Below are 22,865 nucleotides of genomic sequence, written 5' to 3' on the forward strand. Positions count from 1 at the left end.
CCGGGTCTTTACTAAAGTACGGACCGAAATGATGATATTCCTTCGAAGGAAGGGAATTTTAGTTATTCTTTACTTGGACGATTCCCTGATAAGGGTAAGATCCAGGGACCAGTTGGAGGTCAGTGTAGCACTATCTCAGGTAGTGTTGCGGCAGCACGATTGGATTCTCAATATTCCAAAATCGCAGCTGGTTCCGACGACTTGTCTTTTGTTCCTAGGGATAATCCTGGACACAGTCCAGAAAGAAGGTGTTTCTCCCGGAGGAGAAAGCCAGGGAGTTATCCGAGCTAGTCAGGAACCTCCTAAAACCGAGCCAAGTCTCAGTGCATCAATGCACAAGGGTTCTGTGTAAAAATGGTGGCTTCCTACGAAGCAATCCCATTTTGCAGATTCCACGCAAGGACTTTCCAGTGGGACCTACTGGAAAAATGGTCCGGGTCGCATCTTCAGATGCATCAGCGGATAACCCTGTCACCAAGGACAGGGGTATCCCTCCTGTGGTGGTTGCAGAGTGCTCTTCTTCTAGAGGGCCGCAGATTCGGCATTCAGGACTGGGTCCTGGTGACCACGGATGCCAGCTTGCGAGGCTGGGGAGCAGTCACACAGGGAAGGAATATCCAGGGCTTATGGTCAAGCCTGGAGACATCACTTCACATAAATATCTGAAGCTAAGGGCCATTTACAATGCTCTAAGCTTAGCAAGACCTCTGCTTCAAGGTCAGCCGGTGTTGATCCAGTCGGACAACATTACGGCAGTCACCCACGTAAACAGACAGGGTGCCACAAGAAGCAGGAGGGCAATGGCAGAAGCTGCAAGGATTCTTCGCTGGGCGGAAAACCATGTGATAGCACTGTCAGCAGTATTCATTCCGGGAGGGGACAACTGGGAAGCAGATTTCCTCAGCACGACCTCCACCCGGGAGAGTGGGAACTTCACCCAGAAGTCCTCCACATGATTATAAACCGTTGGGAAAAACTCGACAGGTATTGCGCCAGGTCAAGGGACCCTCAGTCAATAGCTGTAAAGGTTCTGGTAACACCGTGGGTGTACCAATCAGTGTATGGGTTCCCTCCTCTGCCTCTCATACCCAAGGTACTGAGATTGATAAGATGGAGAGGAGTAAGCACTATATTCGTGGCTCCGGATTGGCCAATAAGGACTTGGTAACCGGAACTTCAAGAGATGCTCACGGAGGATCCGTAGCCTCTACCTCTAAGAAGGGACCTGCTCCAGCAAGGACCCTGTCTGTTCCAAGACTTACCGCGGCTGCGTTTGACGGCATGGCGGTTGAACGCCGGATCCTGAAGGAAAAAGGCATTCCGGATGAAGTCATCCCTATCCTGATCAAAGCCAGGAAGGATGTAACCGCAAAACATTATCACCGCATTTGGCGAAAATATGTTGCGTGGTGCGAGGCCAGTAAGGCCCGACGGAGGAAATTCGACGATTCCTACATTTCCTGCAAACAGGAGTGTCTATGGGCCTGAAATTGGGGTCCATTAAGGTTCAAATTTCGGCTCTGTCAATTTTCTTCCAAAAAGAACTAGCTTCAGTCCCTGAAGTTCAGACGTTTGTAAAAGGGGTACTGCATATACAGTCTCCTTTGGTGCCTTCAGTGGCACCTTGGGATCTCAATGTAGTTTTTGGGTCCCAAAAAGTCACATTGGTTTGACCCACTTAAATCTATGGAGTTAAAATATCTCACAGGAAAAGTGGTCATGCTGTTGGCTCTGGCCTGGGCCAGGCGAGTGTCAGAATTGGCGGCTTTATCCTGTAAAAGCCATTATCTGATTTTCCATTCGGACAGGACGGAATTGAGGACTCGTCCTCAGTTTCTCCCTAAGGTGGTTTCAGCGTCCACCTGAACCAACCTATTGTGGTGCCTGCGGCTACTAGGGACTTGGAGGACTCCAAGTTGCTAGACGTTGTCAAGGCCGGAAAATATATGTTTCCAGGACGGCTGGAGTCAGAAAATCTGACTCGCTGTTCATCCTGTATGCACCCAACAAGCTGGGTGCTCCTGCTTCTAAGCAGACGATTGCTCGTTGGATTTGTAGTACAATTCAGCTTGCACACTCTGTGGCAGGCCTGCCACAGCCAAAATCTGTTAAAGCCCATTCCACAAGGAAAGTGGGCTCATCTTGGGCGGCTGCCCGAGGGGTCTCGGCTTTACAACTTTGCCGAGCAGCTACTTGGTCAGGGGCAAACACGTTTGCTAAATTCTACAAATTTGATACCCTGGCTGAGGAGGACCTGGAGTTCTCTCATTCGGTGCTGCAGAGTCATCCGCACTCTCCCGCCCGTTTGGGAGCTTTGGTATAATCCCCATGGTCCTTACGGAGTCCCAGCATCCACTTAGGACGTCAGAGAAAATAAGAATTTACTTACCGATAATTCTATTTCTCGTAGTCCGTAGTGGATGCTGGGCGCCCATCCCAAGTGCGGATTGTCTGCAATACTTGTACATAGTTATTGTTAACTAAATCGGGTTATTGTTGCTGTGAGCCATCTTTTCAGAGGCTCCTTCTGTTATCATGCTGTTAACTGGGTTCAGATCACAGGTTGTACAGTGTGATTGGTGTGGCTGGTATGAGTCTTACCCGGGATTCAAAATCCTTCCTTATTATGTACGCTCGTCCGGGCACAGTATCCTAACTGAGGCTTGGAGGAGGGTCATAGGGGGAGGAGCCAGTGCACACCACCTGATCCTAAAGCTTTACTTTTGTGCCCTGTCTCCTGCGGAGCCGCTATTCCCCATGGTCCTTACGGAGTCCCAGCATCCACTACGGACTACGAGAAATAGAATTATCGGTAAGTAAATTCTTATTATCTGAGCAAAGTGCAGAGCCGTTGGCTGGGCTGTGCACACTACCATCGGCGATACATCGGGCCAACATCTGCTGTTCAGCTCTAACTTTCTCTAAACATGGCCATGTGTCAGCGGTGCTGCGGAAGAGAACGCAGTCGTATGCACAAACACTTTAATGATCACGGATAATTATGTTGCATGGGGCTCTTCAATTAGCCCCGATAAGCCATCGCGAGCTGCGGCTTGTCAGGGATTTTGTTTCACCTACTTGGTGAGGAGGCGTGGCCTCGTGGGAAGTCCCACAATTGCAGGCCACGTCTCGGTCTTTGCCGCTTTGAGGGCATGCCCAGCCTCTGTGAGCTGCAGGCATACCTCCTGTCCCTCTCCCCTGGTGAATAGGTGCAGTGTGCATGCGCACAGAGGCTATTCATCACTGCTCTGCAGAGCAGCGGGTGAGTGGAGGGTCTCCCAACAGCCCCCCCCCCCCCCCCCCCCCCTCCCTGCCAAAATCGGAACAGTTGGGAGCATATATTTATCAAGGTGATTCTCCTATGTGATCCTATTATTAATCAACAAGAGTACTAGTACTGTAGAATACTTGTAGGAGATAAAACACAATACATAATTAAAGTGATACCATGACTCATACTGGGTGAGATTACAGTACTACACTGCAGTGTCTGGCACACATACCTTTATATGTAACATGGTACATACACAGATATAGGCCATGGCTGAAAGAAACGGACATAAAAGCAAAACAGTACCTTCTGCAGTGCAATCCCTGGCTTACAGGCACAACATACTGTAAATGGCAGTATACTGTTTATCTAAACACATCTGAATACTCTTAAGGGGGGTACTCACGGAGCGATCTCTGCTTAAAATCTAAGCAATCTGACTAGATTGCTTAGATTTTAAGCACGATCGCTCCGTGTGTAGCCCCCTCAGCGATAGCGATGCGCAGCCCCGCGCATCGCTATCGCTGCTGCTAGATTGGCCTGCATGCAGGCCAATCTAGCGGGTCGCTCACTTCACCCGCTGGGTGAAGTGAGCGGCCCCCCCGTCTCCCCCCGCACGCTCAGCACAGATCGCGCTGTGCTGAGCGCCGGGAGAGATGTGTGCTGAGCGGTTCGCTCAGCACACATCTCTCTGACATCGGCCAGTGAGTACTGGCCTTTACTACAATCTGCATCCATGGCAAATAACTTCACTATAAGCTTGTCTCCTCTATATTCAGTATATTCACAATTTAATATGATGAATATGCATATAGTTAGTAGATGACCATTCTCATTGAAGGGAAGTACAATGTTGGTTTAGTGAGCCTTTAAATCAGGAGTGGTGGCCTTCCACCTTACACATCCCAGCATGCCTTGCCACAGTTTTAGCATGCTCCAATAGCAAAACTGTGCCAAGGCATGCTGGAATCTGTAGTTACACAGCTTCTGGCGAGCCGCCTGTTGAACAACCCTGCTTTAAATAATAGAGGTGCAGGGCTACCATCCTGACCAGACTGAAGATAAATCTTTTCTCTAACGTCCTAAGTGGATGCTGGGACTCCGTAAGGACCATGGGGAATAGCGGCTCCGCAGGAGACAGGGCACAAAATAAAAGCTTGAGATATCAGGTGGTGTGCACTGGCTCCTCCCCCTATGACCCTCCTCCAAGCCAGTTAGATTTTTGTGCCCGGCCGAGAAGGGTGCAAACTAGGTAGCTCTCCAGAGCTGCTTAGAATAAAAGTTTAGTTAGGTTTTTTTATTTTCAGTGAGTCCTGCTGGCAACAGGCTCACTGCATCGTGGGACTAAGGGGAGAAGAAGCGAACTCACCTGAGTGCAGAGTGGATTGGGCTTCTTAGGCTACTGGACGTTAGCTCCAGAGGGATGATCACAGGTTCAGCCTGGATGGGTCACCGGAGCCGCGCCGCCGTCCCCCTTACAGAGCCAGAAGAGACGAAGGTCCGGTGAAAGCGGCGGCAGAAGACATCCTGTCTTCAAGACTAAGGTAGCGCACAGCACCGCAGCTGTGCGCCATTGCTCTCAGCACACTTCACACTCCGGTCACTGAGGGTGCAGGGCGCTGGGGGGGAGCGCCCTGAGACGCAATATAACACACATATACCTTAGCTGGCAAAAGGAATACTTCACATATAGCTCCAGGGCTATATGGATGTATTTTTTCCCCTGCCATTTTACACAAAAAAGCGGGAGTTAAGGACGTCGTGAAGGGGCGGGGCCTATCTCCTCAGCACACTGGCGCCATTATTCCCTCACAGCTCCGCTGGAAGGACGGCTCCCTGATTCTCCCCTGCAGTACTGCATCTGATTCAGGGTAAAAAAGAGAAGGGGGGGGCATTTTGGCAGCAAATAACTAGATTAACAGCAGCTATAAGGGATTAACACTTATATAAGGTTATCCCTGTATATATATAGCGCTGGGTGTGTGCTGGCAGACTCTCCCTCTGTCTCTCCAAAGGGCTAAGTAGGGTCCTGTCCTCTATCAGAGCATTCCCGGTGTGTGTGCTGTGTGTCGGTACGCGTGTGTCGACATGTATGAGGAGGAAAATGAGGTGGAGGCGGAGCAGTTGCCTGTGTTAGTGATGTCACCCCCTAGGGAGTCGACACCTGACTGGATGATTGTGTTTAAGCAATTAAGTGATAATGTCAGCAATTTACAAAAAACTGTTGACGACATGAGAAAGCCGGCAAATCAATTAGTGCCTGTTCAGGCGTCTCAGACACCCTCAGGGGCCCTAAAACGGCCGCTACCTCAGTGGGTCGACACGGATCCAGATCCAGATACTGAATCTAGTGTCGACGGTGACGAGACAAACGTAATGTCCAGTAGGGCCACACGTTACATGATCACGGCAATGAAAGAGGCATTGAACCTTTCTGACACTACAAATACCTCAAAGGCGGGTATTATGTGGGGTGTGAAAAAACTGCCAATAGTTTTTCCTGAGTCTGAGGAAATAAATGAGGTGTGTGATAAAGCGTGGGTTTCCCCCGATAAAAAACAGCTAATTTCTAATAAGTTATTAGCACTATACCCTTTCCCGCCAGAGGTTAGGGCACGGTGGGAAACACCCCCTAGGGTAGATAAGGCGCTCACACGTTTATCTAAACAAGTAGCGTTACCGTCCCCTGATACGGCCACCCTCAAAGAACCTGCTGATAGGAGGCTGGAAAATATCCTGAAAAGTATATACACACATACTGGTGTTATACTGCGACCAGCAATCGCATCAGCCTGGATGTGCAGTGCTGGAGTCGCATGGGCGGATTCCCTGACTGAGAATATTGATACCCTGGATAGGGACAATATTCTGTTAACTATAGAACATTTAAAGGATGCATTGCTATATATGCGTGATGCGCAGAGGGATATTTGTACCCTGGCATCAAGAGTAAGCGCAATGTCCATCTCTGCCAGAAGAGCATTATGGACCAGACAGTGGTCAGGGGACGCAGATTCCAAACGGCACATGGAAGTATTGCCGTATAAGGGGGAGGAGTTATTTGGGGCTGGTCTAACAGACCTGGTGGCCACGGCAACGGCTGGAAAATCCACCTTTTTACCCCAGGTTACTTCACATCAACAGAAAAAGACACAGTCTTTTCAAACTCAGTCCTTTCGTTCCCATAAGTACAAGCGAGCAAAAGGTCACTCTTTTCTGCCCAAGGGCAGAGGAAGAGGAAAAAGGCAGCACCATGCAGCCGCTTCCCAGGAGCAGAAGCCCTCCCCTGCTTCTGCCAAGTCTTCAGCATGACGCTGGGGCTTTACAAGCAGACTCAGACACGGTGGGGGCCCGTCTCAAGAATTTCAACGCGCAGTGGGCTCACTCGCAAGTGGATCCCTGGATTCTACAGGTAGTATCACAGGGGTACAAACTGGAATTCGAGGCGTTTCCTCCTCATCGGTTCCTGAAGTCTGCTTTACCAAAGTCTCCCTCCGACAGGGAGGCAGTTCTGGAAGCCATTCACAAGCTGTACTCCCAGCAGGTGATAATCAAGGTACCCCTCTTACAACAGGGGAAGGGGTATTATTCCACACTATTTGTGGTACCGAAGCCGGACGGCTCGGTGAGACCAATATTAAATCTAAAATCTTTGAACACTTACATAAAAAGGTTCAAATTCAAGATGGAGTCACTCAGAGCGGTGATAGCGAACCTGGAAGAGGGGGACTATATGGTGTCGCTGGACATCAAGGATGCTTATCTCCACGTCCCAATATATCCTTCTCACCAAGGGTACCTCAGGTTTGTAGTACAAAACTGTCATTATCAGTTTCAGACGCTGCCGTTTGGATTGTCCACGGCGCCTCGGGTCTTTACCAAGGTAATGGCCGAAATGATGATTCTTCTACGAAGAAAAGGCATCTTAATTATCCCTTACTTGGACGATCTCCTGATAAGGGCAAGAACCAAGGAACAGTTAGAAGTCGGAGTGGCACTATCTCAGGTAGTGCTAAGTCAGCACGGATGGATTCTAAATATTCCAAAATCGCAGCTGATTCCAACGACACGTCTACTGTTCTTAGGAATGATTCTGGACACAGTCCAGAAGAAGGTGTTTCTCCCGGAGGAGAAGGCCAGGGAGTTATCCGAGCTAGTCAGGAACCTCCTAAAACCAGGACAGGTCTCAGTGCATCAGTGCACAAGGGTCCTGGGAAAAATGGTGGCTTCTTACGAAGCGATTCCATTCGGAAGATTCCATGCAAGAACTTTTCAGTGGGATCTACTGGGAAAATGGTCCGGATCGCATCTTCAGATGCATCAACGGATAACCCTGTCGCCAAGGACAAGGGTGTCTCTCCTGTGGTGGCTTCAGAAGGCTCATCTACTAGAGGGCCGCAGATTTGGCATTCAGGATTGGATCCTGGTAACCACGGATGCCAGCCTGAGAGGCTGGGGAGCAGTCACACAGGGAAGGAATTTCCAGGGCTTGTGGTCAAGCATGGAAACATCTCTTCATATAAACATTCTAGAACTAAGGGCCATTTACAATGCCTTAATTCAAGCAAAACCTCTGCTTCAGGGTCAGGCGGTGTTGATCCAGTCAGACAACATCACGTCAGTCGCCCACATAAACAGACAGGGCGGCACGAGAAGCAGGAGGGCAATGGCAGAAACTGCAAGGATTCTTCGCTGGGCGGAAAATCATGTGATAGCACTGTCAGCAGTGTTCATTCCGGGAGTGGACAACTGGGAAGCAGACTTCCTCAGCAGACACGACCTTCACCCGGGAGAGTGGGGACTTCACCCAGAAGTCTTCCACCAAATTGTAAACCGTTGGGAAAGACCAAAGGTGGACATGATGGCGTCACGTCTAAACAAAAAACTGGACAGATATTGCGCCAGGTCAAGGGACCCTCAGGCAATAGCAGTGGACGCTCTGGTAACGCCGTGGGTGTACCAGTCAGTGTATGTATTCCCTCCTCTGCCCCTCATACCGAAAGTATTGAGAATCATAAGAAGGAGAGGAGTAAGAACTATACTCGTGGTTCCGGATTGGCCAAGAAGGTCTTGGTACCCGGAACTTCAAGAGATGCTCACGGACGAACCGTGGCCTCTACCTCTAAGACAGGACCTGCTACTGCAGGGGCCTTGTCTGTTCCAAGACTTACCGCGGCTGCGTTTGACGGCATGGCGGTTGAACGCCGGATCCTGAAGGACAAGGGCATTCCAGAAGAAGTCATCCCTACTCTGGTAAAAGCCAGAAAGGAATCCTGCAAACAGGACTGTCTATGGGCCTAAAATTAGGGTCCATTAAGGTTCAAATTTCGGCCCTGTCGATATTCTTCCAGAAAGAACTGGCTTCAGTACCTGAAGTTCAGACATTTGTGAAAGGGGTGCTGCACATACAGCCTCCTTTTGTGCCTCCAGTGGCACCTTGGGATCTCAATGTTGTGTTGAGATTTCTAAAATCACACTGGTTTGAACCATTGTCTACGGTAGATTTAAAATATCTCACGTGGAAGGTGTCGATGCTGTTGGCCTTGGCTTCAGCTAGGCGTGTGTCAGAATTGGCGGCTTTATCATGTAAAAGCCCTTACCTAAATTTTCATTCTGACAGGGCGGAATTGAGGACTCGTCCTCAATTTCTACCTAAGGTGGTTTCTGCATTTCACATGAACCAACCTATTGTGGTACCTGCGGCTACTAGGGACTTAGAGGACTCTAAGTTGCTGGACGTTGTCAGGGCCTTGAAAATATATGTTTCCAGGACGGCTGGAGTCAGGAAAACTGACTCGCTGTTTATCCTGTATGCACCCAACAAGCTGGGTGCTCCTGCTTCAAAGCAGACGATTGCTCGTTGGATTTGTAGTACAATTCAGCTTGCACATTCCGTGGCAGGATTGCCACAGCCAAAATCAGTAAAAGCCCATTCCACAAGGAAAGTGGGCTCATCTTGGGCGGCTGCCCGAGGGGTCTCGGCTTTACAACTTTGCCGAGCAGCTACTTGGTCAGGGGCAAACACGTTTGCTAAATTCTACAAATTTGATACCCTGGCTGAGGAGGACCTGGAGTTCTCTCATTCGGTGCTGCAGAGTCATCCGCACTCTCCCGCCCGTTTGGGAGCTTTGGTATAATCCCCATGGTCCTTACGGAGTCCCAGCATCCACTTAGGACGTTAGAGAAAATAAGATTTTACTTACCGATAAATCTATTTCTCGTAGTCCGTAGTGGATGCTGGGCGCCCATCCCTAGTGCGGATTGTCTGCAATACTTGTATATAGTTATTGTTACAAAAAATTCGGGTTATTATTGTTGAGCCATCCTTTCAGAGGCTCCTTTAAATTTATCATACTGTTAACTGGGTTCAGATCACGAGTTGTACGGTGTGATTGGTGTGGCTGGTATGAGTCTTACCCGGGATTCAATATCCTTCCTTATTATGTACGCTCGTCCGGGCACAGTATCCTAACTGGCTTGGAGGAGGGTCATAGGGGGAGGAGCCAGTGCACACCACCTGATATCTCAAGCTTTTATTTTGTGCCCTGTCTCCTGCGGAGCCGCTATTCCCCATGGTCCTTACGGAGTCCCAGCATCCACTACGGACTACGAGAAATAGATTTATCGGTAAGTAAAATCTTATTTATTTATTTTTTCTGTTGTTTTTTTTTTATTTATTTAAAGCAGCTTCTTAATAGAGAAGAAGAGAAATAAGGTCTTTGGAATTATTAACATCATGTTACTTGTCCATGTAGAGCCATTTTGTACTTTCACGTTATTATGTCCATTTAATGTCACTTACTAGTGCAGCAGACAGACCATTTCTCTCAGAAGAAGAGTGCGTGTTCTGTTTGACGTACATTCTGCATGATTGGTGAGGCCGGGGATCAGTAGAACAGGTACCTCTAGCGTTAGAGGCCCATAAATAATCAGGACAAGTTTTCAACTTTTTCTATTTATTGTTCAAAACCAGGAACAATCTGCTTGTAATGTGCCACAAAGACCTCACACTGTGTAATCAATAAGGAATTTTGAACATTTTCAAATGTGCAAGTCTCGGATCAAGAAAATAATAAGAAAAAAGATCTTTTGAAACTCAGCGGGGTGCAATGCTTTTACCTGCCCATGGCTACTGCTGCTGGCTGCCTTCATCACTTTAGGCTAAACTGGTCCCAGAGTGCTGGGTCTGTTCTTCAGAAATGGCAAGACTCTTTGATCAGTATCAGATCGACAATAGTAAAAGTAATAACCGCTGTGGTAACCATACTGGAATATCAGCGGGTGGGGTTAGAGTCAACGTCTGATAATACCAACTAGCCAAGTTAGAACTGAGGTATTCCATACTCTAAAGTCTTCAGGTTATACCAGGATATAATTGAACTGATGCCCGAAGGGCAGAACTGGTCTGGGGTGTTAAGGTGAGGACATGAGGGAGGCATGTGGAACATTTGCAGGTATACCCTGGGATGCAGGGCCCCTGACGCCTATAGTGTACTTGTAAAATACAGAAGAATATCTCAGTAATCAATTTTTTAAAGCCTAATTGACATTGTCGGAACCAGGGCCAAAACCTGCCAGATTTGGCCGCGGGATCCGACAAAACACGTGGATCCACGGCTAATCCACCGATCCATGTGTTTTCCGACAAGTTGGAATTCCCAACTTGTCCGAAAAACGGAGGCAGCATTGAATAGGTCGGAACCCCTTCCAATCGAAAAAAGTCGGAAACTTACATCTTTCCGACAAGACGCCAGTTTCCGACTTCAATTGAATACCCCCATAATAGGCAAAACCTGTGCTTGTGGCTGCAAATCATATAATCTGTGGAAAAAGGAAGCAAATCCTGTCACTCACCACATAACTGAACCTAAGGATGACATATAAACATAATTTACTTAATTATTTTATTTTTTTCTAAATTTCTCCGTAAGAAACACCTGACCTAGGGGTTCCATGAAAAATATTCTAATACTCTAGGGAGCCGTGATTCAAAAAAGTTTGGGAACCGCTGCTTTATTACATTCCGGCCTTAGGCTGCATTTTCTTGAGCAGTCATTGTGTATTCCCGATATTACCAAGGCATGAGGCACCACGTAGGACAAGCCTCGCAGTATACAGTGTGCAAATCTCTTCACCAGCAGACCTGTATCTTGTAATGATGGTCTGAGTGTGATACAGAAAGGGGAAGGACTATTAGCATATGACGCATTTAGTATACTTTGGAGAGTCCAGAGCTCATGACTCCCCATGACTGAGGAAGAGTTGTCTGGTCCCCTTTGGTTACTGCTGCATGTAGGACATCAGAACTGTCTTCTAGCTTGTGAAGTGTCCGTAGGTTGGCTGGCTCATCTTGTCACCAGCTGTAGTAATCAGAGATAGATACCTGTGAGACTATAAATAGGTTATTGGAAGAGGCAGTGAGACCCTGAGGTGTATCTTCTCTCCTTGCTAGAGACTATATCACAGATGAGACCAGGAACGTTGTACAGTTCTATAATGGGCAGAAGATAAGTGCTGAGCTTTTTGTCCAGATGAATAAACCTGTCTCCTCTCATGCCTTCCCAGCCTGATGAGCACCATTCAGTCACATACCCCTGACATCTGCTGTACGTAGACCTGTCCACATTAGTCTGCTTACATCCACATCACAAGTGTCATCCGCCTGTGGGGCTTCACCGTAGGGAGATCTGTCCAGCCCTTGTTGAGTGAATGCACCATACTGTGTCACTGAAGGGAAATTATTCATTTTCACTTTATTTCTCTAACGTCCTAAGTGGATGCTGGGGACTCCGTCAGGACCATGGGGAATAGCGGCTCCGCAGGAGACAGGGCACAAAAATAAAGCTTTAGGATTAGGTGGTGTGTACTGGCTCCTCCCCCTATGACCCTCCTCCAAGCCTCAGTTAGGTTTTTGTGCCCGTCCGAGCAGGGTGCAATCTAGGTGGCTCTCCTAAAGAGCTGCTTAGAAAAAGTTTTTAGGTTTTTTATTTTCAGTGAGTCCTGCTGGCAACAGGCTCACTGCATCGAGGGACTTAGGGGAGAGAATTTCAACTCACTTGCGTGCAGGATGGATTGGATTCTTAGGCTACTGGACACCATTAGCTCCAGAGGGAGTCGGAACACAGGTCTCACCCTGGGGTTCGTCCCGGAGCCGCGCCGCCGACCCCCCTTACAGATGCTGAAGATTGAAGGTCCGGAAACAGGCGGCAGAAGGCTCTTCAGTCTTCATGAAGGTAGCGCACAGCACTGCAGCTGTGCGCCATTGTTGTCACACACTTCACACCAAGCGGTCACGGAGGGTGCAGGGCGCTGCTGGGGGCGCCCTGGGCAGCAATATTTAATACCTTTATGGCAAAAGAATACATCACATATAGCCATTGAGGCTATATGTATGTATTTAACCCATGCCAGATATCTAAAACTCCGGGAGAAAAGCCCGCCGAAATAGGGGGTGGGGCTTATTCTCCTCAGCACACAGCGCCATTTTCCTGCTCAGCTCCGCTGTGAGGAAGGCTCCCAGGACTCTCCCCTGCACTGCACTACAGAAACAGGGTAAAACAGAGAGGGGGGGGGCATTTTTTGGCGATATTTTGATATATTTAAGCTGCTATAAGGAACAACACTTATATAAGGTTGTTCCCATATATATTATAGCGCTTGGGTGTGTGCTTGCAAACTCTCCCTCTGTCTCCCCAAAGGGCTAGTGGGGTCCTGTCTTCGATAAGAGCATTCCCTGTGTGTCTGCTGTGTGTCGGTACGTGTGTGTCGACATGTATGAGGACGATGTTGGTGTGGAGGCAGAGCAATTGCCGATAATGGTGATGTCACCCCCCAGGGAGTCGACACCGGAATGGATGGCTTTGTTTATGGAATTACGTGATAATGTCAGCACATTACAAAAATCAGTTGACGACATGAGACGGCCGGCAAACCAGTTAGTACCTGCCCAGGCGTCTCAGACACCGTCAGGGGCTGTAAAGCGCCCTTTACCTCAGTCGGTCGACACAGACCCAGACACAGACACTGAATCTAGTGTCGACGGTGATGAAACAAACGTATTTTCAAGTAGGGCCACACGTTATATGATCACGGCAATGAAGGAGGCTTTGCATATCTCTGATACTGCAAGTACCACAAAAAGGGGTATTATGTGGGGGGTAAAAAAAACTACCTGTAGTTTTTCCTGAATCAGAGGAATTAAATGATGTATGTGATGAAGCGTGGGTTAACCCAGATAGAAAAGTGCTAATTTCAAAAAAGTTATTAGCATTATACCCTTTCCCGCCAGAGGTTAGGGCGCGCTGGGAAACACCCCCTAGGGTGGATAAGGCGCTCACACGCTTATCAAAACAAGTGGCGTTACCGTCTCCTGATACGGCCGCCCTCAGGGATCCAGCTGATAGGAGACTGGAAACTACCCTAAAAAGTATATACACACATACTGGTGTTATACTGCGACCAGCCATCGCCTCAGCCTGGATGTGCAGTGCTGGGGTCGTCTGGTTGGATTCCCTGACTGAAAATATTGATACCCTGGATAGGGACAGTATTTTATTGACTATAGAGCAATTAAAGGATGCTTTCCTTTATATGCGAGATGCTCAGAGAGATATTTGCACTCTGGCATCGAGAGTAAATGCGATGTCCATATCTGCCAGAAGGAGTTTATGGACGCGACAGTGGTCAGGTGATGCGGATTCCAAACGACATATGGAAGTATTGCCGTATAAAGGGGAGGAATTATTTGGCGTCGGTCTATCGGATCTGGTGGCCACGGCAACTGCCGGAAAATCCACCTTTTTACCTCAGACCCCCTCCCAACAGAAAAAGACACCGTCTTTTCAGCCGCTGTCCTTTCGGTCCTATAAGAACAAGCGGACAAAAGGACAGTCATATCTGCCTCGGGGCAGAGGAAGGGGTAAGAGAGGGCAGCAAGCAGCCCCTGCCCAGGAACAGAAGCCCTCTCAGGGTTCTGCAAAGCCCTCAGCATGACGCTGGGGCCTTACAAGCGGACTCAGGAGCGGTGGGGGGTCGACTCAAGAATTTCAGCGCACAGTGGGCTTGCTCACAGGTGGACCCCTGGATCCTGCAGGTAGTATCTCAGGGTTACAGGTTGGAATTCGAGAAGTCTCCCCCTCGCAGGTTCCTAAAGTCTGCTTTGCCAACGTCTCCCTCAGACAGGGCGACGGTATTGGAAGCCATTCACAAGCTGTTTTCTCAGCAGGTGATAGTCAAGGTACCCCTCCTACAACAGGGAAAGGGGTATTACTCCACGCTATTTGTGGTACCGAAGCCGGACGGCTCGGTAAGACCTATTCTAAATCTGAAATCTTTGAACCTGTACATACAAAAATTCAAGTTCAAGATGGAGTCACTCAGAGCAGTGATAGCGAATCTGGAAGAAGGGGACTTTATGGTGTCCCTGGACATAAAGGATGCTTACCTGCATGTCCCAATTTGCCTTCACATCAAGGGTACCTCAGGTTCGTGGTGCAAAACTGTCATTATCAGTTTCAGACGCTGCCGTTTGGATTGTCCACGGCACCTCGGGTCTTTACCAAGGTAATGGCCGAAATGATGATTCTTCTGCGAAGAAGAGGCGTATTAATTATCCCTTACTTGGACGATCTCCTGATAAGGGCAAGGTCCAGAGAACAGCTGGAGGACGGAGTAGCACTAACCCGACTAGTGCTGCAACAACACGGGTGGATTCTGAATTTTCCAAAATCTCAGTTGACCCCGACGACACGTCTGCTGTTCCTGGGAATGATTCTGGACACGGTTCAGAAAAAGGTGTTTCTTCCGGAGGAGAAAGCCAGGGAGTTATCCGAACTTGTCAGGAACCTCCTAAAACCAGGGAAAGTGTCTGTGCATCAATGCACAAGAGTCCTGGGAAAGATGGTGGCTTCTTACGAAGCGATTCCATTCGGCAGATTCCACGCACGAACTTTTCAGTGGGATCTGCTGGACAAATGGTCCGGATCACATCTGCAGATGCATCAGCGGATAACCTTATCGCCACGGACAAGGGTGTCTCTTCTGTGGTGGTTGCAGAGTGCTCATCTGTTAGAGGGCCGCAGATTCGGCATACAGGACTGGGTCCTGGTGACCACGGATGCCAGTCTGAGAGGCTGGGGAGCGGTCACACAGGGAAGAAACTTCCAGGGAGTATGGTCAAGCCTGGAGATGTCTCTTCACATAAATATACTGGAGCTAAGAGCGATTTACAATGCTCTAAGTCTGGCAAAACCCCTGCTTCAGGGTCAGCCGGTGTTGATCCAGTCGGACAACATCACGGCAGTCGCCCACGTAAACAGACAGGGCGGCACAAGAAGCAGGACAGCAATGGCAGAAGCTGCAAGGATTCTTCGCTGGGCGGAAGATCATGTGATAGCACTGTCAGCAGTATTCATTCCGGGAGTGGACAACTGGGAAGCAGACTTCCTCAGCAGACACGATCTACACCCGGGAGAGTGGGGACTTCATCCAGAAGTCTTCCACATGATTGTGAACCGTTGGGAAAAACCAATGGTGGATATGATGGCGTCCCGCCTCAACAAAAAACTGGACAGGTATTGCGCCAGGTCAAGAGACCCTCAGGCAATAGCTGTGGACGCTCTGGTAACACCGTGGGTGTTCCAGTCAGTGTATGTGTTCCCTCCTCTGCCTCTCATACCAAAAGTACTGAGAATTATACGGCAAAAGGGAGTAAGAACAATACTAGTGGCTCCGGATTGGCCAAGAAGAACTTGGTACCCGGAACTTCAAGAGATGCTCACGGAGGATCCGTGGCCTCTACCTCTAAGACGGGACCTGCTTCAGCAGGGACCGTGTCTATTCCAAGACTTACCGCGGCTGCGTTTGACGGCATGGCGGTTGAACGCCGAATTCTAAGGGAAAAAGGCATTCCGGAAGAGGTCATTCCTACACTGGTAAAAGCCAGGAAGGAGGTGACTGCACAACATTATCACCGCATTTGGAGGAAATATGTTGCGTGGTGTGAGGCCAGGAAGGCCCCCACGGAGGAATTTCAACTGGGTCGATTCCTACATTTCCTGCAAACAGGATTGTCTATGGGCCTCAAATTGGGGTCCATTAAGGTTCAAATTTCGGCCCTGTCGATTTTCTTCCAGAAAGAATTGGCTTCAGTTCCTGAAGTCCAGACTTTTGTAAAAGGAGTACTACATATACAGCCCCCGGTTGTGCCCCCAGTGGCACCGTGGGATCTTAATGTAGTCTTGGATTTTCTCAAATCCCATTGGTTTGAGCCGCTCAAATCGGTGGAGTTGAAGTATCTTACATGGAAAGTAACCATGCTACTGGCCCTGGCTTCAGCCAGGAGAGTATCAGAATTGGCGGCTTTATCATATAAGAGCCCATATCTGATTTTCCATACGGACAGGGCAGAACTGCGGACGCGTCCTCATTTTCTGCCTAAGATGGTGTCAGCGTTTCACCTGAACCAGCCTATTGTGGTGCCTGCGGCTACTAACGATTTGGAGGATTCCAAGTTGTTGGACGTGGTCCGGGCATTGAAAATATATATTTCAAGAACGGCGGGAGTCAGAAAGTCTGACTCACTGTTTATATTGTATGCACCCAACAAGATGGGTGCTCCTGCTTCTAAGCAGACGATTGCTCGTTGGATTTGTAGCACAATTCAACTTGCACATTCTGTGGCAGGCTTGCCACAACCTAAATCTGTCAAAGCCCATTCCACAAGGAAAGTGGGCACATCCTGGGCGGCTGCCCGGGGGGTCTCGGCATTACAACTCTGCCGAGCTGCTACTTGGTCAGGGGCAAACACGTTTACAAAATTCTACAAATTTGATACCCTGGCTGAGGAGGACCTTGAGTTCTCTCATTCGGTGCTGCAGAGTCATCCGCACTCTCCCGCCCGTTTGGGAGCTTTGGTATAATCCCCATGGTCCTGACGGAGTCCCCAGCATCCACTTAGGACGTTAGAGAAAATAAGAATTTACTTACCGATAATTCTATTTCTCGTAGTCCGTAGTGGATGCTGGGCGCCCATCCCAAGTGCGGATTGTCTGCAATACTTGTACATAGTTATTGTTACAAACAAATTCGGGTTGTTATTGTTGTGAGCCGTCTGTTCAGAGGCTCCTACGTTTGTCATACTGTTAACTGGGTTCAGATCACAAGTTGTACGGTGTGATTGGTGTGGCTGGTATGAGTCTTACCCGGGATTCAATATCCTTCCTTATTGTGTACGCTCGTCCGGGCACAGTATCCTAACTGAGGCTTGGAGGAGGGTCATAGGGGGAGGAGCCAGTACACACCACCTAATCCTAAAGCTTTATTTTTGTGCCCTGTCTCCTGCGGAGCCGCTATTCCCCATGGTCCTGACGGAGTCCCCAGCATCCACTACGGACTACGAGAAATAGAATTATCGGTAAGTAAATTCTTATTTTTTATATCCGGAAAACCTTAGGCTATCTATCACTCATCTATAAACGCTTTGCCGATTTACATTATTACCATAAGTAGAATAAAGTACTGCCTTTACATACAGTATCAGTCATAGACTTTTTATAGTCTGTGCTCCCGTTATTATTGTGGAAAGATGAAACAGCCCTTTACAGTAACTGTATCGGCATAGAAGCTTGCACCATGCAGAATCTTATAACTCCTGTTACATACATTAGGAAGCTTCATGCCATCCATGGTGTCTGATGATGTAACCTATGTCCTGTAGGAGGCAGAGAACACACTGAGACTGATGCAGAACAAGCTGAGAGAGGAGGAGAACCGGCTGCAGAAGGCAGGAAGTAAGTGCTGGGGTAACTGCGGGGGGAAGGTGCTGTGTGAGATGAAATACCAGAATGTTGTGTTCAATAAACTGGAGCAAGAGAAAATCTGACCACACCTAGGTGGTTCCTGACTCTTAGTACAAGCGCTGAGTTATATGATCAGTGTCCAGTTGGAGCCCACCTATAGGTGACCAAGTTAGTGAGTGACTTCTGAGAGGAATGAGGCCAAGAAAAGACCAAGCACCGTCCAATAGCGGTTTTCCGCTGATGTTTATAGACTGTTGCTTTTTTCTTTTGGAGGACACTGGATCACTGGGGTATAAAGGGTCTTTTAGGACTTTGGCTTTAAAATATTCATTATATGATATTCTCCTTTCCCGTTTCTATCTCTTTTCTGCTGGCAACTCAGTTTTTATCGGGCGAGAGTATTTTTACAGTGCTGTCGTTAGACAGGCTGAAGTTTTTTTTTGTTTACTTTTTATTCATTTATTTATACAAATACCTTTGCTGTAGCTCAAGGCGCACTGACATTGGAACAGGTGGAGTAGACTCCTCATGCAGGATCATTCCGCCCCTCTACCATCAACGTTCCTCCACTAGGGAGGACCACTTCACTAACAACATTGGCATTGAATGGCTGCCCATGCTCCTTCAGATGCTGCTGGAGTGGCCAGGTAATGCCTCCTTGCTGCAGTCAGTGGTGGTACAGAGTCTAAACCCTGGGACTATTTAGGAGATGGGTGAGTTGGAGACATCCTCATCAGGGCAGCCCCAACTATGCAGAAGTCTGGCTAAGGCAGCTATTATCATATAGTGTAGGACCACCAAACCAGAGATGCCTTTCACGTGGCTGGTGGCTTACCATATGTTTGCAAATATATGTAACTGAGATCTCTGCATTACTATTGTTATGTAGGAACAGATGTGTTCTTCCACATCTTTGTTAAAAACCTCAGTATGGCGTGCGAACGGCCACACTGCTATTGTGTGCTGTTAAACGAAGATGTGTGTGTACACACACCCGCAAACGCCCGCCACTATCAACTACTTCAAAGACCGAGGACGGGAGCTGATTTACCTGCTACCTGGTTCAGTGTATACCCTCTGGGTCCCCTGTGTGTGTCTGGCAGCGGGAGAGTCCACTACCCGCTGCCAGCAGCTGCATCCACGGATGTGTATATGTGATTGTATCAGCGTGTGCCGAATTAAAAAAGTACTCGCTGAGGTAGCATAGCTCCCCACTGCCCGTACTGTATATGTGCCACCGACTCCCCCTCCCGTTCTAGGCAGCGAGAGCATCACTCCCTCTCTGCCTGTGGCCACAATATTGAATTTTAATGCTGTGTTCACTGTGCTGGGAAACCTTGCTGAAAGGCTGCAAGAGGACACATCTGCAAATCTCTTGCTGGCCTATTGCAAGGGGGCTGGGGGAATTTTGTTTTGTTTTTTCTTTCTTGCCTAGATTAACTCCTCCTTTACATGCATCGGTGATGGGTCTCTAAATTGATGTGAGCTACTACCATTCTGTGTATGATATTTCTACAGCCAGCAGGGCGTTATAGCTGGGGTCTCTAGTATGTAAGTGTTGCTATATGGTTTTTGGTACTCTATGATGTATACTTGGAGGTTGGCCTGCCTCTAAGCAGACAGTAGCAAGATGGATCACTTCTGTAAGTTACAGGCTTTACAATGGGATGGGGAAACCTGTTCCCTACAATGTTAGGTACATTCTACCAGTTCAGTGACTGTCTTGTGGAAGGCGTGGGTCTCGCCTGTCAGCTGTGTCGGGCAGCCACGTTGCCCTCAATTTATATCTTTATGAAATGACATAGGTGTAATTTTTTTGCATTTGAGTCTGAAAGTGCTGCGCTCGATAATACTGTGACTGCGTTCCCCAAAGGATGAAAGAGTTAATTATTTTCCCTGAGTTCATTGGAGTCCACAGCGCCCGCCTTTTATGCTCTAGTTTTATGTTTAAAATTTTTCAAGTTTGTTTCTTTGCCAATAAATGTTTCTCTTTTGTTAGTTTCTATTTGGTTCTGTCCTGTGGGGTTTAGTTAGAAAAATAACGGCGTACACAGATGGGGGAGGGGGGGGAGAAAACTTTACTGAATCTGTTAACGTGCCAGAGTCCTAAAGTAGCTTCCACACCCCATGGTCCATTCTATCCCAGTGGATTCAGAGAAAAGGATTTCGGAGAAGAATAAAACTTGATTATCTGGCCAGTTCGGGCGTGATTGGCCGGCACTTGACATTTCATTTCTGTTGGATAGTTTCACCTATTATTCCTAATTTCTTCTTAATCATCCAGACTGACACTGTCTCCAAATGGCTGGAAGTCCTTGTCTTACCTTAGGAGTAGTATTCGGTCCTCCTGCCACCTTTCTCCCTGTTAAGGCCCCCATACATTACTGCCGATGCCCCTTGAGCTGCCCAGGAGCTTCCCAGGCGGCAGGATGCATGCAGTCCTTTTGCATGTGACATATCGCATGCGATCCCGTTCCTCGCTGCCAGAGCCCGCCCCGAGTCGGTGATCGGACATGCAGCACGTCCAATCTCCGACTCCGATCCTATGCGCACGGGACAACGGATCGGATGTCAAACACATCCGATTTGGACACTTTTCACCCGATTTCTCGGCCCGATCCATCGGAATCGGGTGAAAAGTGCCCATATCAGACAAGTGTATGGCCAGCTTATGTCACACTCCCAAATTAGCAGAGAAGATAAGACATTGTGTCATTTCCAGCTGCTGAGTTCATTCACCACCAACAAATAAGACCTGTTCTGCTGGTGCAGACACAGAACAATGTTATCACACTTTCTTGAATGGCATGTCCTAATTCTAGCTAAGCATAGTTTTTCTCTTATCCCAGAGGATGCTGGGGACTCCGTAAGGACCATGGGGTATAGACGGGCTCCGCAGGAGACATGGGCACTCTAAAGACTTTAGAATGGGTGTGCACTGGCTCTTCCCTCTATGCCCCTCCTCCAGACCTCTGGAGACTGGGTGCACTGCCGGGGAGCTCTCCTGAGTTTCTCTGAAAATAGACTTTTTGTTAGTTTTTTTATTTTCAGGGAGCACTGCTGGCAACAGGCTCCCTGCTTCGTGGGACTGAGGGGAGAGAAGCAGACCTACTTAAATGATAGGCTCTGCTTCTTAGGCTACTGGACACCATTAGCTCCAGAGGGTCGGAACGCAGGTCTCACCCTCGCCGTACGTCCCGGAGCCGCGCCGCCGTCCTCCTCACAGAGCCGGAAGATAGAAACCGGGTGAGTATTAAGAAGATAGAAGACTCCAAAGGCGGCAGAAGACTTCAGATCTTCACTGAGGGAACGCGCAGCGGTGACGCTGCACGCCATTGCTCCCACACGTACACACACAGCGGGCACTGTAAGGGTGCAGGGCGCAGGGGGGGCGCCCTGGGCAGCAATATTAACCTCCAAGGGACACTGGCTGATGGATTAGATACTGCAGAGGCGACATATTGAAAACCCCCCGCCAGTATAAATAATTTGAGCGGGACCGAAGCCCGCCGGTGAGGGGGCGGAGCTTGATCCTCCAGCACTAACCAGCGCCATTTTCTCCACAGCACACTGCAGAGAAGCTGGCTCCCCGGACTCTCCCCTGCTGAACACGGTTACAGAAGGCAAAGAAGAGGGGGGGGGGGCACATTTAATTGGCGCAGTGAGTGTATTTATATATTTATATAAAAGCGCTGTACTAACTGGGATTTTATTCCAGTGTCCGGTGACGCTGGGTGTGTGCTGGCATACTTTCTCTCTGTCTCTCCAAAGGGCCTTATTGGGGGACTGTCTCCATATAGATATATCCCTGAGTGTGTAGGGGTGTCGGTACGTGTGTGTCGGCATGTCTGAAGTGGAAGGCTTATCTAAGGAGGAGGAGGAGCAGATAATTGTGGTGTCTCCGTCGGCAACGCCGACACCTGATTGGTTGGATATGTGGAATGTTTTAAATGCAAATGTGTCTTTATTACATAAGAGATTGGACAAAGCAGAGTCCACGGATAAAACAGGGAGTCAATCCATGGCTTTGACTGTGTCACAGGGCCCTTCACGGTCTCAGAAACGTCCCCTGTACCAAGTAGCAGACACTGATACCGACACGGATTCTGACTCCAGTGTCGACTACGATGATGCGAGGTTACACCCAAGGGTGGCCAAAAGTATTCATTATATGATTATTGCAATAAAAGATGTTTTGCATATCACAGATGACCCCTCTGTCCCTGACACGAGGGTATGCATGTTTAAGGAAAAGAAACCTGAGGTAACCTTTCCCCCATCTCATGAGCTTGAACGCGTTATTTGAATAAGCTTGGGAAACTCCAGACAAAAAACTGCAGATTCCAAAGAGGATTCTTATGGTGTATCCTTTCCCTGCACAGGACAGGGTACGGTTAGAATCCTCGCCCAGGGTGGACAAGGCTTTAACGCGCTTGTCCAAGAAGGTGGCGCTACCGTCTCCAGACACGGTAGCCCTCAAGGATCCTGCTGATCGCAGACAGGAAACTACCTTAAAATCAATTTATACACATACGGGTGCTTTGCTCAGACCGGCAATAGCGTCGGCTTGGGTTTGTAGCGCTGTAGCAGCTTGGACAGATACCTTGTCAGCTGACATTGATACCCTAGATAGGGATACCATTTTATTGACCAGCTTCTTCCCCAGAAAGGGAGATAGTTTTAGCTGCAATTCAAAAACTGTGTCAACAACAAGTGGTTGTCGAGGTTCCCCTAGTTCAACAGTGGAAGGGGTACTATTCAACCCTGTTTGTGGTCCCGAAACCGGATGGCTCGGT

The 22,865-nt window shown here is 48.5% G+C and overlaps 1 protein-coding gene across 2 annotated transcripts in view; it reads left to right on the forward strand.

Annotated features, from left to right (window-relative positions):
* CLUAP1 (clusterin associated protein 1) overlaps window positions 1-22,865 on the forward strand; it is a 214,801-nt gene that overhangs the window by 179,861 nt on the left and 12,075 nt on the right. For both annotated transcript variants that reach the window (XM_063934791.1, XM_063934792.1), the window contains exon 9: window positions 17,988-18,060. In XM_063934791.1, the coding sequence (XP_063790861.1) occupies window positions 17,988-18,060 (73 nt within the window). The remainder of the gene's footprint in view (window positions 1-17,987; window positions 18,061-22,865) is intronic.

This window comes from Pseudophryne corroboree, chromosome 7 (genome assembly GCF_028390025.1).
Source record: "Pseudophryne corroboree isolate aPseCor3 chromosome 7, aPseCor3.hap2, whole genome shotgun sequence".
Classification (NCBI taxonomy): Eukaryota; Metazoa; Chordata; class Amphibia; order Anura; family Myobatrachidae; genus Pseudophryne; species Pseudophryne corroboree.